This window comes from Equus caballus, chromosome 29, assembly GCF_041296265.1.
Source record: "Equus caballus isolate H_3958 breed thoroughbred chromosome 29, TB-T2T, whole genome shotgun sequence".
Classification (NCBI taxonomy): domain Eukaryota; kingdom Metazoa; phylum Chordata; class Mammalia; order Perissodactyla; family Equidae; genus Equus; species Equus caballus.
In genome coordinates, this window is record NC_091712.1 from 25,706,983 (window position 1) to 25,726,404 (window position 19,422).

The 19,422-nt window shown below is 36.9% G+C and overlaps 1 protein-coding gene across 29 annotated transcripts in view; it reads right to left on the reverse strand.

Annotated features, from left to right (window-relative positions):
* Positions 1 to 819: 819 nt before the first annotated feature.
* MLLT10 (MLLT10 histone lysine methyltransferase DOT1L cofactor) overlaps positions 820 to 19,422 on the reverse strand; it is a 256,175-nt gene continuing 237,572 nt past the window's right edge. For 25 of the 29 annotated variants that reach the window (XM_070255103.1, XM_070255096.1, XM_023632289.2 and 22 more), the window contains 9 exons: positions 18,107 to 18,224; positions 16,674 to 16,746; positions 13,836 to 13,990; positions 11,723 to 11,911; positions 11,193 to 11,281; positions 10,699 to 11,060; positions 9,549 to 9,645; positions 4,409 to 4,615; positions 820 to 2,603 (listed from right to left, as the gene is read on the reverse strand). In XM_070255103.1, coding sequence (XP_070111204.1) covers positions 2,559 to 2,603; positions 4,409 to 4,615; positions 9,549 to 9,645; positions 10,699 to 11,060; positions 11,193 to 11,281; positions 11,723 to 11,911; positions 13,836 to 13,990; positions 16,674 to 16,746; positions 18,107 to 18,224 — 1,335 coding nt within the window. In that variant the 3' untranslated portion in view covers positions 820 to 2,558. Of the gene's footprint in view, positions 2,604 to 3,592; positions 3,720 to 4,408; positions 4,616 to 9,548; positions 9,646 to 10,698; positions 11,061 to 11,192; positions 11,282 to 11,722; positions 11,912 to 13,835; positions 13,991 to 16,673; positions 16,747 to 18,106; positions 18,225 to 19,422 lie in introns of all 29 variants that reach the window. The other 4 variants (XR_011433954.1, XR_011433951.1, XR_011433952.1 and 1 more) reach the window with 1 other exon arrangement.

The following is a 19,422-nucleotide window of genomic DNA, read 5'->3' on the forward strand; positions in this document are numbered from 1 at the left end:
TAACTTAGTACGGTCACTATGGAAAACAGTATGAAGCTTCCTCAAAAAATTAAAAATAGAACTGCCATATGATCCAGCAATCTCACTTTTGGGAATATATCCGAAGGAAACAAAAACAAAAAACACTATGTCAAAGAGATATCTGCACCCCCATGTTCACAGCAGCAGTAATCACAAGAGCCAAGACATGAAAACAACCTAAGCGTCCACTGACGGATGAATGCATAAAGAAGTTGTGACATACATAATAGAATATTATTCAGCCATAAAAAAAGGAGGAAACTCTGCTATTTGCAACAACATGGATGGACCCTGAAGGCATTATGGTAAATGAAATAAGTCAGACAAAGACAAATACTCTATGATCTCATATGTGGAATCTATTAAAAAAAAAAAAAAAAACAATAGAAAAGAAAGAAACCTAACTCAGAAAGAGATCAGACTTGTAGTTATCAGAGGTGGGGGATGGAGGGAGGGGGAACTGGAGAAAGACGGTCAAAAGGTACACACTTCCAGTTATAAGATAAATAAGTTCTAGGGATGTGATGTACAATATGATAACTACAGTTAGCACTGCTGCATGGTATATTTGAAAGCTGTTAAGAGAGTAAATCCTAAGAGTTCTTATCTCAAGGAAAAAAACTATTTTTCCATTCTCTCTCTTTTTTTTTTGGTATCTGTATGATATGATGGACGTTAACTAAACTTCTTGTGGGGATCATCCCACAGTATATGTAAGTCGAGTTACTATGCTGTACACCTTCAACTTACACAGTGCTCGAAGTCAATTATATCTCAATAAAACTGGAAAACAAATGGCACAGAGTTATAAACATTATTAAATTTTATTAACAAAAACTTTGTACATTTTCTTTAATACATGTGTAATTTTACATCTAGGTAAAATAACAACACATTCAAAATTTACCCTTTATACAAATTGTTACAGAATAACAACCAGTGGGTTAAACAAGTAAAATAAACCACACCGATTTTTTTAATTATCTACAAAAGATTTGACTTTCTTTAAAATTCCCCTGAACATATAAAAATAAATTAATTTTACTTTTCAGTTAAATCTACCAATTAGAAATATTACAAATCAAAATATCAATGTTATCTTATGAATTTTTCACAATACAAAACAGATTCACAAAACCTTATTTACAGAAATGAGGTAAGAACTGTGCAATGTTTAACCAAGAGACATATTGCAGAATTAACATGTTCTTCCAGCTAAGTACACAGTGGAGGTCTAATTACAGCTGGGTCTTTTCCACTAATAATTCACACATTTAAGAACAGTTCAATGATTATATCCGCAATCGTTTAATTTATCCTCTGCCATGCTGTGACCCCAGGAGTGTGGCTATCCAGAGTGGAGGGCTGGGGTACACAGATTTCACCTGTTCCAGGAACTCCAGTGGTCAGTTATTTGTCTTGTTTTATTTGTCTGAAATCACTGTCAGTAAAGGGAAGCTGTTTAAATTACAACAAACCAACAAACCTCTTACCAAATCCACTCATTTTCCTTGTGACCCATTAGTGGATAATACCCAGGTAATCGTTGTGCCTGAGCTATCTGCAGTGGCATAGACAGTTTTTAATAAAGGCAGAGCCATGCGGAAGGCTGCTGGTGCAACACTGACTACTCCTACTACTTACAAGGATCGACTGCAGTGCAAGCGCAGCTGTCTAGAGCCATTGCAATACAATGGAGGTGTAACAGGCACTTGATTCAGGCCAAACCCTACCAGCAGTTTCCAGAGTGGCCCCTCTTTTTGAAAGAAGTCTTTCACTTTGAATTGATCTGGTTCCCCCAGCAGCCTTAGAACTCACTTAACTCAAGGTTTCTTTAAAATATGAGTAGGTCAGAACACTAAAGGAAAAGCATTTAGCAAAAGAAAATTACCTTTAGCAGAAGCAGACATTACCATCCTAACTTGATTACCAAAATTGGCCAAATCCCATTAAGAAAAGAAATTTTTATAACAGAGATTGCCAAGTCCCAGTTGGTGACCTATTTATTTGCAATACTTAACCAATAAAGCTCTAGTAGAAGAAATTGGACAGTCCCTTGAAATTTGTTTTTAGGTTTGACTCACAGAGCAAGCATACCGTAACCCAAACAAAAGATCAGATTTCATATTCCGACTTGTACAATGAAATCAAAGAGGTTATAAATGGAACAAGTCTTTAGTTTTGCTATTTATCTCTCCAATTTATAACAAAATTAGTTGTGCACCAACCATATTAAATTTCTCTTAGGTTGATAAACTCATTGCATGTAAATTATTTCACTGACAAAGTTGAAATTTTCTTTCAAAGTTCAAAAAATCTGGGTGAGGGGTGGGGGGGGAGGGGAATTCCATTTCAGTGCAACAAAGCAACAAGAAAATCAATCAAAGCCTTCCAAGAATGTCCTTGTGGCAAGTACTCCTTTGTGTGCGGTTGGTTTCTTGTTGCATTTCTTTATAGGTGTAGTAAGAGGACTGCAACAGCAGCCAGATGAAGTGCTAGAACAGCAGGATAGGCAATTTCTAGATGTTTCTCAAGGGTCAACTTTTCTCTTGAGCGACAGGCCCAGTTTTATCACTAAGTCTCTGCAGTTAAAACAAACAAAACCAGATGCATTAGCTACATCAACTTTTGGCCCACACTTGAGGTAGTATCCTCCTAACTGAAATTATAACTGAGACAGAAGGAGGGATATATGGTTATTCCGTTTTTTCTACAAGTTGGCAAGGCTACTTTTTCAACATGATATGAAGATACGAATTTACTGGTAAAACGTCAGTTGCTTTATACAAAATTCAGCAGCATATAAAGACAGACGTGCTCATCTGAGGGACAGAACTCATAAGGAATGAATGTAGAAATCATCCCTCCAAGTCAACTTTTCCAGAGAAGTAGTAACATGGTATTGTGAAAAATGGATTCTTTATGGACTAAAAGTCATGGGTTCTGATCCCACAGGTGCTATTTGTCCTTTGAGCTTTAACCTCTTTGAGTCTCTTTTTACTAATCTATAAAATGGGGTCACAACCTGTTATTATTAAAATCACACATACTGTTATATCCAACAAAAATGCCTAACACACAGCAGGGTGCTCATAAATATTATTTCCCAGCTTTGCTTTTCTTGATAAAGTAATAATACTCAATTTTATATAATTTACAATCGTGGTTTTCCATTAAAAAATACATTTCATATTGTATAACTCAAGAAAAGTTAGCTTGTAATTAATTCACTTTTTAACACAAGAAGACACTTGAGAAAGAGGAACAGTACAAAAAAATTTCTAAATTATTACAGAATCACTGAAATCTCACAAGTCAGCAAAACAGTGGAGCTGTGACCAGGTTTGAGACGATGACAGTATTCACAATCAGGAAGTCAGAAACACTGGGCAAACAAACAGCACTGAGGAGCTCATGAGAGCCAGTAATCCTGGATTGTGAACCAATTCTCGTTACTAAATACAAAGTGCAGTTTCTGAAGACTAACAGCACAGTAAACAGCAAGCTTTCAAAGTAATGGGAAATAGCAAACATTGTGACTTTTAACACTGTTATTTGCCAAGTCTCCCACCTCATTCTTTCCCTTCTTCCTTTTCCTGATGTCCAGTCTCCATTCTATATCCCAATATCCTTCCTCTAACAGGGTTCTGCCCTGAACTGGAATTTAGGGGAAACATTTACACTCCAGTAAAGTAGACCTAATTGAAGGGGAGAGTTAATAGAAAGAAACAGCCTTAAAATGTGTGCCACTGTATGTCAAGTATCCTGTTCCTGCAGCCATTTCTACTTTATCATCACTCGTACATTGAAAGGGTAAGATGCTATCACTTACATAAAATTTTAAAAGAATTTAAATTCTATTACCAATGTAATTATGATTTATTTTCTCTTTAAAAGTAATATGATAGAATTGGATTGCCCTAAAACTTGTATTAATTTTATTATAAATATTATTCAGTTTTAGAAAGCACTTCAGAGCAAAATAATAAAAATATTCCTAAATTATCTAAACTAGTTCTATAATTAAACAAATTAATTAAACAAAGATTCTCAAAAAGCACCAACTATTATCTTTTGATTGGACTGTCTCATACCACTTGCTATAGCTAAAACATATTTTCCTCTTGAAAACTGTTGAATTATAAAACAGCCTTTAAACCGTACATGCAAATTCAAACTGATGTACTTAGGGGATATATAAATGGGCTCAGGTCCTTTGTGCTTACAACATCCAGCTGCTGAAACAACTGGCTGTAAGAAATCATCAGGGGAATAGTATATTTAAAACAAAATATAAGAGGGAGAGGCTGGAGAGATAATCATCTCTGATTGATCAACGAAATTCTCTTTTTTATTTCACTAGATATAGTAAAGCAGAGATACTTACTGTTACTTTCTGACTCGCATTATCGCCGTGGATGGTGAGAAATGGGTTGGTGGGAGCTGGGTGAAGTGGCGGCGCCTGAGTGCCTGCCAGCAGGTTGTTTATGGGTATTTGCGTTGGTCCCGGGATCTGCAGCTGCTGCAGCTCAGGCTGGTGGTGCTGCTGGTGGTGATGCTGCATTAACTGATACAGAAGGGCCTGATGCTGTTCCTTAGGTAAAAACATATGGGAGAAGATGAGTCCCCAGTCACAGAATTCGGCAGTCAGTAAAGCCCGCTTTTTCTATTTTCTTCTTTTCTTTAATATCAGATATTTAAATGTTAGTCACAATCATACTACTAAGAAAGAAAACAAGTATCTCATCTGGAAAAATACACGAGATAATAATCGTCTACTATAAAATGTCAATATCATCAGTGAACAGCTTATTTTCAAAACAGAGCAAACAAATACAGGAGACCTCTATTCAAATGGGGTTGTCCACGATCATCAAAGAGAATAACGACTTCAAGGAGTCACAGGGCATCTGTATTTGACTTCAGAACGCACTACGTGGATCAATCCTTCCCATAAATGTGGGAACTTAAAATAACTTTTAAAGTTTTCATTCATGCCAATAGAAAGAGTGCTTTCTTGATGCAGTTATGAGACGACTCTTTACAACAAGCATAGACTTCATTTCCTGAGTGCTACTATGTGCCAGGTACTGTTTTGAAACATATGTTTTGTGCTTGAGATCTATCAGTGGGGGAAAAAAAATCCCTGCCCTTATGTAGCCTACCCTGGGGGGAAGAGGGAGCAACAAACAAAAATGTTAGGATATGATTATTACTAAGGGTCAGAGGAAACAGGAGTGTGTGCACGAGAGTCTGGCAGGGGTGGGGGTCATCTTAAATAGACTGATCAGGGTGGGTCTCACTTGGACAAAGACTTGGAAGAAACAAGGGAATTCGCTATGTGGATATGCAGGGGTAGGGTGGGGTGGGGTGGGGAGGGGATATTTCTAGCCAGATGGAAGAGCCAGTGCCAAGGGGCTATGTGGGAGCACATCTAGCATGATGAAGGAATAGCAAGGAGACCAGGAAGGTTGAGTGGAGTGAGCAAGCAGGAGGCAAAAGAGGAATGGGGGCCTCGCTGTGGCAGGGCGTGAACATTTTGACTTTCACTCAAAGTAAGATGGGAAGCTAGTGGAAGGTTTTGAGCACAGAAGTGACACAACCTGACTCAGGATTTCTTGAAGGATTCAATGTGAGGTGTCAGAGAAAGAGAGGAGTGAAGGCAGACTGCAAAATTTTTGGCTTGAGCAACTGGAAGGATGAAGTTGCCAACAACAGAGGTAGGGAACACTACGTGCGGAGCAGGTCTGTGGCAGACCAGCAGTTCAGCTTTGGAAATGCTATGCTTGACATGTCTGCTAGGATATCCAAGTGGGGCCATCAGGTAAGAAGTGGGATACAGGAGTTTGAAATTCCAGGGAGAGGCTGGGATAGAAGACATAAATATCCACATCTAGATTGTATTTAAATCTACGTGACGGGAGGAGATGTCTGAATTCTAGGACACTATAAAGCTGAGGAGAAGAGGACAACCCAGGGAAGGAGGCTAAAAAGGAATGACTAGTCAGGTAGGAAGAAAATCAAGATAGTGTGGTATCCTGAAAGCTGAAGGAAGAAAGTGTTTCAAGGAGGAGGGAGCGATCAACTCTGTTAAACGCTGCTGTCAGGTCAAGTAAGATGAAGGAGAACTGATTCCTGGACTGGCAATAGGAAGCCCGCCCGGGAGGAGCAGCAAGCAGAAAAACAGGGTAGCAGTTGGTCGGGGGAATAGGGTCAAGTAACAGTTTTTCTTAAGATGGGAGAAGTAAGTATGCCTTATAATAAAATTCTTGCCTACATAAAGTTCTATGCTCAAAAATGAACAAACTTCACCCCATAAATTTGGCTGACAAAGGAAAAAGTAGAGTTTAAACTGCTTCAGTCCTTATGGTCTCTGAGCAACAATTTGTGCTAAAAATTCCTTAATCAACCATATTCTAGAAATCACACATCTATATGTGCTATTATTAGAGTAAAATCTTGATTAACAGGAAGAACCCCAAATAAACTGAATTTTAGTACTTCATATTAAGATGAGTCAAGAGATAAGAAAACAAGATCACATTTTAGTGTAAGCATTTAAGAATTTATATACACTCTATCTTTATACCACTGTAAGAACAGTGACAGTGAAAATGATAATCCAGAATAATAAATATTTTCCATATATTTTTAACTAAAGTAAGAAAGTAGGTAGATATAGTTTAGAAAAAAATTATACACAAAAGCTGAAACTCTGAGTGCATTCTCCAAGCAAACTCAACGAAGTGCGCTAAGGAAATGAGGCTGGAGAAAAGTCACACACCCTATCAACTTGGTCTCACTTTAAATTTATGATGACAGAGGGCCAGCCAGTGCTGCCCTTGCACGTGAGCCACACACTGCCACATTTCTAGGAGTCAATTTTTTCTTCTTTTCCAAGATATCTATTCCACACCTTCTCTCTCCTCTAACCACGAATACTCCTATCTCCCTCAGCTGATGACTTAACTTACCATTCTAATTGAAAAAATTAAAAACATTAAAAGTGGGTTTCCTCGACCTCCTATCATAAAATCCACCAAGAGCTGCCCCGCCTGGCCTCTCATTACAGCGGAACGTGCCCTCAGCGCCTGTCTCTTCCTTAGAACTCTGCTGCTCTGGTATTACCCTTCCTCTCTCTTGCACCAGAAATTCCCCCACCAACATACACATACGTTGTCATGCTCAAAATAAATAGAAACTACCCGCTTGGACCATGTCTTTCTTCTGTTAGCTGCCCATTTCTCTGCTTTTTATACTAAAACCTCTTGAGTTGCCTATCCTGCATCTTCACTTCGTCTCCTCCGATTTTCTTTTGACCCACTCAATGAGGTTTTTACTTCTCACCAAAACCACATTTGTCAAAAACCTCTAGACAGCCAAATGCAATGGTCAATTCTTTCTTGTCCTATCGGTAAGAAGGATTTTCACAGATGAGTCCTCCGTTTCTTGAAATATTTTCTTCTTCACATGGACCCTAGGACATCACTCTCTTAGTTCTCCTTTTAACTGACTGGTCACTTTTTTTGATATCCTTTACTAGATTACTCTCCTCTTTCGGGATGTCCAGGGATCAGTCCTTAGACATCAGACCTCATTCCCTACTGATCTCAATGAATCTTGAGATTCATATATGCAGCAATGACCCCAAATGTATATTTCCAACTGCATCCTTTCCTTGGACTGCAGACTCATATAACTGCCTAGTCCACATCTCACTTGAACTCTAAACACACATCTCAAACTCAGTATGCCCATAACAGAACTCCTGTTTTCTCTCCCAAATCTGTTGTTCCTTCTAGTCATTCAAAGCTCAGGAAAAGTCAACATCCAATTATTAAGAACTCTTCTTTTTTTTAAATGTCTGATAAACAAGTCTTGTTGGTTTTGTACACAATTCTGGACAGTTTTTCACCACATTTATTATGCTATTTTAAGACACAAACATCTCCTACCAGACTACTCCAATAGCCTCCCTGTCTCTACTTTTGTTACCATCTCGCCTCCCAACACACACAGACCATTCTCCATATAGCAGCTAAACCAATCTTTTAAAAATCTGAATTATTATCATCACTTTTCCATTCAAAACCCTCCAATTAATTCTTTAAAATAATCCTGAAAGGGGGCTGGCCTGGTGGTGTAGTGGATAAGTTTGCACACTCTGCTTCAGTAGCCTGGGGTTCAAAGGTTCAGATCCCAGGTGCGGACCTACACCACTCATTGGTGGCCATGCTGTGGCAGCAACCCACACACAAAATAGAGGGAGACTGGCACAGATGTTAGCTCAGGGCCAATCTTCCTCAAGCAAAAAGAGGAAGACTGGCAACGGACGTTAGCTCGGGGCCAATCTTCCTCACACACAAAAAAATCCTGAACGAAAAAGTGAGGATATACTAAACAACATTTTTTTAAATTGAGATAATTATTAAAGCTAGGTGATTAGTTACTATAGTCTCTACTTTTGGTATACTTGAAAATTTCCATAATAGAAAGGTTCAAAAAAAAAAAAATCACCAGGGGCCGGCCCAGTGGCACAGCGGTTAAGTGTGCATGCTCCTCTTCAGCGGCCCAGGGTTTACCAGTTCGGATCCCGGTGCGGACATGGCACTGCTTGGCAAGCCATGCTGTGGTAGGCATCCCACATATAAAGTAGAGGAAGATGGGCACGGATGTTAGCTCAGGGCCAGGCTTCCTCAGCATAAAGAGGAGGACTGGCGGCAGATGTTAGCTCAGGGCTAATCTTCCTCAAAAAAAAAAAAAGAAAGAAACGAAAAAAACACACATACACACACACACAAAATTACCAATAGTTTTCCATTACACTCAAGATAAATCTAAATTTCTCGCCACAGATAGCCACGCAAGGCAGTCCATGATCTTCTGGACCACATGGGCCCACCTGTGTGACCTTCCCTCCTGTGCACTAGCCTCTCTCCTTCTGCAGTCATGCTGGCCTTCTTTCTAGTCTTCGAAATATAAACACATGCCCAGTTGAGGTCTTTTACAACTACCACTCCCTCTCCCTCAAATGCACTTTCTCTTCTATCCCTCCACGTCAAAGAGCCATGTTCCTTCAACTTTTATTCAGGTCTATGCTCAAAAGTCACCTACTCAAAGAGGCCAGACCATCCGACCTGAAACAGCCCTCACCCCACTCTTCTCTATCTCCTTATCCTGCTTTATTTTTCTTCTCAGTACTTATCACTACCAAAAAGTATATATTCATTATTGTCTGTCTCCTCTATCAGATTGAAGCTCCATGAAAATACAAAAGTCTTATTCACACTGTTATCACCAGGGTCTACAAGAGTACCATAGTACACGTTCTCACACTTGTAAATGAATCAATGCCATGTCACTACAGGTATTGCAGGCTATACCAAATGTCAAAATGAATTATTTTTGAATTATGCACCCCATAATGTTATTTTATAAAGTGGGTAATCTATACCCACGCTGAGGATCTATTATGGCTTAGATAACTTGCTCCTAATAAAAATCAAATATCAAAAGGAAGAACTTACTGGCGTGAGCTGTTGAGAATTTAACAACTGCTGAAATTGCTGTTGATGAAGAAATATTTGTCTTTGCTGGTCAGAAAGTAATCCTAGTCCTGAGGCACTGAAAAATGATTAAAATTATTTTCTATTATATACCTTTAATGTTTTTTTAAATGTAAAATGAAAGACAACTTTTCAATTTGATATTTATAAGTTAGTGTAAGTTTTTAATAACACTTTTTGAAAACAATGATGTATAGATTTATTATTTTCTCTCTATATATGCAGGTAAACAAGAATTCACATTATCAAGAAATGTTTTGTTTTCCTTTTTTATTGTAAACCAAGCAGGCACTAAAGTTATTTTACCAAATAGGAATTTACATGTGTTTATAACATGCATATGTAATAATTCATTTTTAATTATTCAAGGATAATTTAACCCACACTAAGCAACACATATTTAAAACAAAGAAAGAATCCAAACACACTACTAATTGATTTACCCTAACCCTTTTAATGGTCCCAATGGTCAGTAAAACTAGGCACCAATGAAAAGAAAGCCAGAAGAAATAGTCTACTATATCCACTGCAAATCCATTTAAAATGATTTATTCCTCAAAAGTATGTTCAATATCAACATGGCTTTAGTCTCCTTATTTTGAACAAACATTCAAATGAAATTCCAGTACAATGAAACAGTGAGTCTCATTCTCTGGAAATTCAAGATAAATATTTGACCTTCATCCTATATCAAAATCTTTGATTATAAAGCTAAGGAAATTACATAGCTGAATTTTAAGAAACCAATATTCACATGTGATCCTCATTACAGTATTACTTTTCCTCAGAATTTATGATACATGAAGGCAATATACAAGGGGCTAAGAAAAATTAGCATTTAAAATAGACATCACTGATCAAGACCGAAATTTTCAGCACAGAATATATTTAATGTTTTGTTACTAAAAGCATTTAATTTTGTTTTAATCTGAGTTACTTAAGTTTCAAAAATAAATGGCTCTTGGCATAATATACTTAGTTTAAAAGTTTGGTGGATTTTAGTTTCTTAGAGTACATCTACAAGGAACACATTAAAAATCCCACTCTAAAGCATGGACAATGCTGGTACTATGTTGCACTAAAAAACCCAAAATACATTTAAGTTTCTTACCTGTTAGTCAGTGTAGCTGGCATTGGATGTGTTGCATTAGGTGGTACAGTTGTGTGGGTGAGGGGGGTAGGGTTCTGGGATATTGTGACAGGGGTCTGAATAACCCCATTTAAAGCTCCTACAATGCCATTAATTGCCAGTTGGTTACCTGGCAAAGCTCCAATTATTCCACCCACTCCAGGCACGGCAGGAATGGTGGATGTTACAGTCTGCATTCCACCAGCCAGTGCCCCCACTGTCACACCATTGACCTGCTGCACTCCACTAACGCCTGAGCCCTGCTGAGCGGGGCTCTGCCCAGCAGGAGGGGGAGTAGACAGGGCTGACGAGCTGCTGGTGCTTTGTCCACTGGAGGTTAAATCCTAACGTAAGAAAGAATGGAAACCTCAGTTGTAAAGAACACAGCAAACCTGTTCAAAATAATTTTAAGCCATTTAATGTGACATACTATTGTTCATAAGTAAAACACACAAAACCAACCACACAAAAATTACCTGATTTAATACAGGAAGAGAATTATCAGGTAAAAAGCTGTTTCCTAGATGAGGGCTCTTACTGCTGTTCAAGGAATCAGTAGTGGGAGCTAGAATAATAAAAGACAAAAAACACCAAAATACCACAACACCTGTTTACCCTGTTAAATTACATTATGTGTAAGATTAAAGGCTTATCTAAAAGTTTATCCTGAAGCCCACATTAAAAACACTTATATATTAATAGTTGCTATTCTTAAGGCCAGTGAAAATGGAAAAATCTCTCTCTCTATTGAATACTGTGGCTTTAAATCAATAAAGAGATCATTATATATTTAAATAAATTTTATCATTAAATTAGGTACTAAAGAAGTTAGGGCAAGTTCAAGTTGATCACTTAACAGTATTCTTTATGCTTTTTGAAAATACCTATCATTCCTTCTCTACATCTTAATATAACTGGTGACCAGTTCCTGTTCGCGTCTTATGAAGAAACACTGAAAGTCTACCCTACTTTTCTTAGATACACAATAAATTATTTTCATACTTACCATTCTGTGCTGAAAATGCATGCATTTGATGAGACGGGCTGGGATTTGTCGTTATTGTTGGAAAAGGCACTGAGAGCTGTGCATTCAACAACTGAAGGCGCTCCTTTTTGGCAGTCAAGTTTTTAATCTGTTCCTCTAACCTTCGGTTTTCAACTTGAAGTTGGTGTAATGACTTCAGCATTCCTAAAACTAGCAAACAGTTGGATGGTTTTTAATAAAGACAAGTGAACACATAGAATTAAGTTATTTTATGGACTTCAGTGTCAATAACTTTCGAAAGAAGTTAAAATAGAAGACCAGAAATTCTGCAAAGCATTTCTAAATGACTAGGTTTTATTATTTATATGTACTGTAGATATAAATATACCATAATATATTTGTACATATATGAGCATAAAGGGATACTGGTTCTAGATGTACCTTCTGGAAACTTTGCTGCCACACACCAAAAAAACCCACCCAGCTCGTTCAGGTAATTTCCATTCTCAAAGAAAAATGACAAGAACATTTTATTTTCATCAAAATAAAAGCCTAATCAAAAATACAAAGTGCCTGCCATGATTTTTCTTACAATTATATTTAAAACGGGAAAGAATCTCACCAATTTCCTTCACCACAATAAAGAGCACATGTGTGTGTTTGCTGACTGGTTAAACTAAGTATGCCAGCAGACAAGACACAGGGTGAGAACCTCCAGGCCCGGCGGCTCGGCATGCTGATGCGCACATCCCCCAGCAGGGAGCAGTGTGTGTGCACAACAGCCCCCTCTCCAACTCCCAGAGAGAGAGGCGCATCATCTACAGACAGGCGCCTTCCTGCCTCATCACCTCAAATACTGTTTCAATTCCTCTCACCACTGGGACCTTTCGACTGACAACAGAGTGCTGCTGTTATGCCACAGTGATGGACACTTTAAAAGTTCTACGTATTAAAAAGTTGTATTTGTTTAACACACCCTCAGGGTCTTCAAAAGACACAATTCTACTGGTACAGACACATATGGTCATTTCCCAAGGATTTAACTTTTATCCCTCCTCTTCAAGATCCCACAAAGAAATCCTTAGTGTACCCAAATGAGATGCAATAAGACTAAGCTAAACCTGTCCTCCAGCTATCATGTTTAAAGGATTATCCTGGCGTGCATTTCCTCACAATTAGCATTTTTGGCCAGAGCACCATTCATAAAAACACCAAGTTACGGCATTTGTCCGCTAACAATAAGCAAAATGTTTTGTTTTGTTTTGTTTTAATAAAGCCTCAAAAACTTATATCCCAAAATGTTTTTAAAAAACTTTTTTTTCCACCAAAACTATACATCCTTAACACTTAGCCACTTCTCCAGCTAACTGCAACCTGCAGTGACTTTGCTTTTTTGGCATTTTTCGCCCATGGCCCTCCCTAATAATTAAAATTATAAAGATACTACATATGTATATATAACAAATGTCATTTAGTAAGTTAAATGATATATAATATATAAAAGTTATATATATATAATTTAGTAATTATTCTTTTTCATTCAAATTGTAAAATCAAGAAGATAGTTGGCCATATTTGACTTATATGCATTTTAAAAAATAAATTCTCCAGAGGTAAGCAAGTCTTCTTCCAACTATTAAGCAAAGAGAAGATATAACTCATTCATTTTAGTAAAACTTAAAAATTGATAAGAACAAAGTACAATGGAGAAATAAAGTACCATTATAATGATTATAAACCGTAACAATAACCAGTAAATAGATAAGTGCTTTCTATAAGCCAGGCAATGTTCTCTACATTTTTTATGTCATTTAATCCTCAAAACAACACTATGATACAGGTACATCATTATTCCCATTCTACAAATGGGAGACTAAAGCATACTGATACTAAGAAACTTGCCCAAGATTAAACTGTTCCTAACAAGTAAAGACAGGACTCAAGTCCAAGCAGTACAACTGCAGAATTTATTCTATGAAAATGCTACCTGATATTTTCTCATCATATTATATAAAACATATCATAATTTCACCGCTGTTCTTGATGAAGTGTGATTTCTGCATCTATCCACCTGTCTGTTCATCCATCCATCCATCCATTCACCTTTCTTTAAAGACAGGAAGAGAATGCTTACTGTCACCAGGAGTGCCCTGTTCCAATAGAAACTGCTGCCCTTCGCTCCACTGCCTCTCTAAAAGCTGCTCTATGCTGGCCGCTGCTGGAGGCAGATTTTCCAAACCGCTGCTGCTGGGTTGATCGTAGCGAATCTGCAAACTGCTTACAGGGGATCTGCGGAAAACATGAACCCTCAGGTGAAGCAGAAGGAGAACATTTTGAAGGAGAGTGCACTCACGGTCCTCACCTTATGCTGACTCTTCTCCTCTACAAGTTTTCTAGCCCCAGTCTGCCTATGCTAGAACAACGATAAAACCGTAATCTACCCTAAAATTTAGTAATTCTCATTATTCCTCCTCAAATTGTAAATTCAAGGGAAGAGCTGGCCATATACTTGATTATTAAAAACCACTGGAAAATATAAACCAATCACAAATAATCTCTGAAATAGGCTGTAAAAAGAACTTGATACAGCTTCATAAGACAAAAGCAAGAAAGAAAGGATTAGAAGGACTTAAAAATAATTAGCCAGAAGAGAAAAGAGTTCCATCATTCTGCTTTAATATGCAAAATATCAGAATAACACTGTACAAATTATAATAATGTAGGGAGTATTTTAATTTAAAAGCAACAAAATCTCAAATAGTAAAAGTTTTTAATAATTTTGGAGTTTTTTGTTATAAATTCAAAAACACTTATTTTCAGTATTAAGAAACATTATCAAGACCCAAGTAATTTCTACTTGAGCCCTTTCCATGAATCTTTCTAAAATGTCTTAGATCTGTACTTCAAATGACAACGACTTAACTCTTACAAAACAAATACTACTTATATTAACAGAACCCATAATGTTCTCTTATTCACTTTTTGTTTTAAATTAGTAAATGTGGCCTGTTCCGGTCTCCAGCCTCCATACTAACCTAATACATTAGTAAAGGGCCTTAGAGTTTCCAAAGTGTTTCCACATAATTATTTCATATGATCTTCACAACAACCTAGTGAGAAGTCAAAACCTGGTTTATTGGCTCCATTTCTATATGAGGAAACAAGATGGGGCTTTCATGGCTTGTCCAAAGACACTGCTGGTAAATGACAGAGCTGGGGCTAAGACTCAGGTCTTCTAACAACCCACTAGTGTTTTGCCACTGCCTTAATATGCTTCTCTATAAAAATCTCTTTAAATAAGAAGTTAAACAAATGAGGCTTTTTATTTCATATGTAAACATCATGTGCTACATACAGTTGGCCATCCCTCTCCAAACAGTACATTATGCCAGGATAATTTAGGCTATTACATTTCAGGCTGATTTTTAAAGGGTAATATAAAGCTGGAAATACATGCTAAAAATAATTTAGTACCATTCATTGTGTTAAATCCATTTAGCTAATGAAAAACAAAGAACTACACTAAGCAAAGTAGCACCAAGGGATCTTGAATAATTTCTGGGTAGCTGGCATGATATTTTAAGTTTAAAAGGGGAAAACAGAAATGCTTCCTCACTAAACATATGAGCAAAACTCCATTAGCTTTCTTCTTTGAACAGAAGTCTAAAACAGTACAGAAGTTATCACAACAGAAAATTACAGATTAGTCAGATGACAGCACTGTGTACTTCAGATTCCCAGTTTCAAAAGAAGGAATATTTAATTTTCTGCAGAGTTCAACTAGGAATAGGAAAAACAATACTACTTTTAGTTCATCCAGGAATTACATAGGAAAAAGGTGCCACTAGATGTTACCACTAGAAAATAGCAAAATTAGAGGTTACTGGACTAATCTCTCTAGTGATAAGGATGTTCCTTAATAGACATTCCTCAAATATATCAGCAACACAGCAACAATGATATTCATAGCAGTCATCCAATAAAAAATTTAATTTTTAATAGAATGTTTTAATTCCCATAGTTGAAAATTTAAATTTCCTATAGTTGAAAAAAGACTCTAGAATGGGCTTTTTCCTCCTTCTGCTCCCCATTCTCACTCAGTCTAATACCAAGCTTGAGGCAGAGTTTACAAAACAAGAGAACAGAGACAAAACAAATTAGAAGGAGGCGGAGAAAGTGAAAAGATAATAAAATTAATAAAAAGACAACCATGTCCTAAAGTTCCATTGTCTTCTCTTAACTGACACAATACTTCCTATTACCATTCTCCCTACTGAGAATAGATGACTTGGGGCACTGAGACTGTGCTCAGAGAAATTCAACCCTTTCAATACAACTCTGGTTAAGAATGTCCTGCTAACAGGAATAACCTCACATATATATTAATAAATGTATCTGAATTCTTTCATATAATATCTAAGGTAATTTCACAGAAATGTAGTTATTTCACAGAAATGTACTGCATTTGCTATACTTTGATTCAAACAATTTTAAGAACTAGAGGGGTTTTAGAGATGAGACACAAGAACTCCATTTACTGAGTTAGGAAGTAGAGACTAAAGGGTTAAGTGCATTGCCCACAACAGGGCTAAAACTGCAACCCAAAGTTCAAAGCATTGAGTCTGCAGCTTTAAGAGATTTTAAGACTATTTTATGACCAAAAAGAATTACCCAAATTAATGTATTAATTATACCAGCAGCTAAATATACAAATGACAAAGAACAAGAGTTCAAATTGATTGGAAATCTAAGAAAAGGTATGTCTTTTAAACAGCTTAGAAATCTAACCATGTGTTTAAATCAATACTCAAATTAATTTAGAATCGTTTTTCTTGACTGTCCAGACATGCTTCTTATCTAGAGAATGCTCTTATAGCCTCACAAATGTACACTCTGCTGAGATGAGATAAAGAAGTTTCCAAATCTCAGAACGTTTCCTTTGCCTACACTCTGCAGTGTAAATAACGCTTACCGTGGCGAGAGACTTCCTCGGGGTGAGCTTCCTCTGCCAACAAGGCTGCGGCTATTGTCTCCAAGATCTTGATCTGCAGTGTAAATATTTCATAGCTGATAAAGTGACTCTCACTAGATAAGAGGTTTTAAGCTCTTGCCCTGATTTTTCCTAAAACATACATAAAGCCTTTACCGCGATCTTTGCAGTTACTATGAACGCAGAAGACCTAGCATGTTGCTAGTTTAGAATTGCTCAACTGTGGCATGTAAGGCGTTGTCCCTACACGTTTCTGTGGGTGTAGAAGGCCATGGATGACGTTCCGTTCTTTCATTCCTTTCAATTTTACAGCACAGAAGCGTGGTTTGCATTTGCAGTGCCCTCCCCTCAGCCACTTTTAATTTCTACGGTTAAAGTAATGAGTCACAGCTGTGGACAGCTAACCTGCGTGCTTATCACAGCAAATCCTTATGCTTTGTATTTTTAACACTTTGCATCCCAAGACAAGTCATAAAATATATATTGTATTACATAGAGCCACACACCAAGACTAAAATTATATATACTATAATGGATTCTCACACCAAGAGTAAAGTTACATATAACACTAAATATCCAAACTGACAAAAACAAGTAGGAATACAGAATTCTGTATTTAAAAGGAAAAAAAATTAACTTCTTCTAAATATTTCTTAGGTAACACTGAACAACATCTCTGCTTGAAAAGTATCTTGTATTTCCCCTAAGTTAGTTTCTTATAAAAGCACCCTATCTGGCCTCTTTCAAGGTTGTCCTGTCCTTATTCTGAGTTAGGTAACCTCTAACCCTTAAAGGGTAAAGACATGACTGATCCATTCTTGGTGAACGGCTAAACCCATTCCCTTTCCCCAAACAGGCATGACTACTTGGACATGTCAACAAATCCTTAAGGATGGAATGAAACAAAGCAAATCCAGTGGCTCATTAAAACAGTCTAAGAGGCAAATGCTACAAAATGTCAACTGGTAAAAATTCACAGGATTACTAAACACTGTAGAAATTCTCTAACAGGATTTTTTTTTTTTAACCAAGTTTGTGTAATGCAATTTCATGAATTATGCAAATAAAGGTTTAGGCTATTCACAGAAAAGCCCAGTGTTATGTTACGTTCATTGCAGAGAAGTGAGAACTGAACACATCAATCACAAAAGTCACAGGAGACATTGTTGCATTCCTGCCTGCTGATGGCTCTGCTTACACATTTCCATTTCAGACAGTGAAAACAGCACAGCACTATTTTGCAGCACAGCATACTATTTACTTCCAACTGTGATTTTTTGGGTTAAAAAAAAAAAAGTACAATCCTATATTAACCACACCTTTAGACTTTTCAAATAACATGAGCCAATGTGGGGAGGGCAATTACATTGGGGGAAGAGAATAGAATTTTAGTTTAAAAATTCTTGAAAACTTACCTGTTTGATTGTTTTCAGATTGAGCTATAAGAGCTGCCATTGATGAATTTGGATTTAATCTATTGCCATACATATGAGATGGTACCTGACTAAGAGAAGATCCAGATAGGGTATTTGCCTAAATGAAAAGAATTACAAAGATAAATCAATTATATTTGAAAGTATCTTAACATTTTTCCTCTTAATAGACCTAGTAATTATTTTCTCCAACCATAGAATACAAGCAAAAATTCTTGACTTCATGAAGAGCAAATTTCACTCTTACATGTTTTACCATTCCAACATTTAAATGTTTGAAAAGTTATATAACTAATTTTTTTTTAAAGGATTGACACATTCAAAGTTAACTATTCCTGCTTTAATTTCAAAGTTATCTGGTCAATACCAAAACCCAGTGGCATGGTAACCATGTGAACACATGACTAATTATTTAATCTTATTAAACCGTTTACAAAATAAGGGCAGGTAGACAGCAGATGTCTAACAAATGCTTCAGTCTCTTACATCACAGGCTGGCTAAGGCGGTCCAAAGGCCCAGCTTGCACTTTTAGCATTTTAACTATACAGAGCCATATTTCCTTTGCTTAACTCTGTCATTAGTAAAACCTGCACACTATTTTGTTACTTCCTATTTTGATAGACTTGGAAGCCCGCTGCTTTTTCTGTTTTGTTTTGTTTTTATTTTAAAAGAAAGCAAACAGGCATCACAAGTATGTTTTCTATACAATGCAGGGCTCAACGAATCACAGCTTTGCCCTGACCCCATATAAGGCACTGTCTTCTTGGCAGGAAGCCAACTCAACTAACTGAAGAGCTGGTCCAAAGTTTGTAATTCATTCATGTTGCTAACCACAATTCTGAAGGCCTCTGCTGGGACTTGTGCCAAACAAGCGAAAATGAACCCTTAAACAGATGAAGCTAAGGAGGCTGGCCAAAGTCTTGCGTAATCCAATGTAATAAAAACGCCTTCTTTGATGTGAATACTTTCTCCTACTTTCCAAGAATATTATAACCTTAAAATGTGGCATTTTAGAAGCAAATCTCTTGTACACAAAATACTGTTACTCACAGAAAGCTATTACTAGCCTGAAATACTTTTCAGATTTAACAAAACACAAAATTTAAAGTAGATTTCTTATTCTTTTTCATAAATGAAATCAAACAAGCTTTTATAAAATGAAATCATTGTACAGTTATGTCAGAACAAAATTCTGGAAAACAATTTCAAAGAACTGAATCACTTCTAATATAAAGAAGCTGAATAAGAGCAGAACAAAAGATGTGGGACATTTTGACATGTATTACTGCAAACAAGT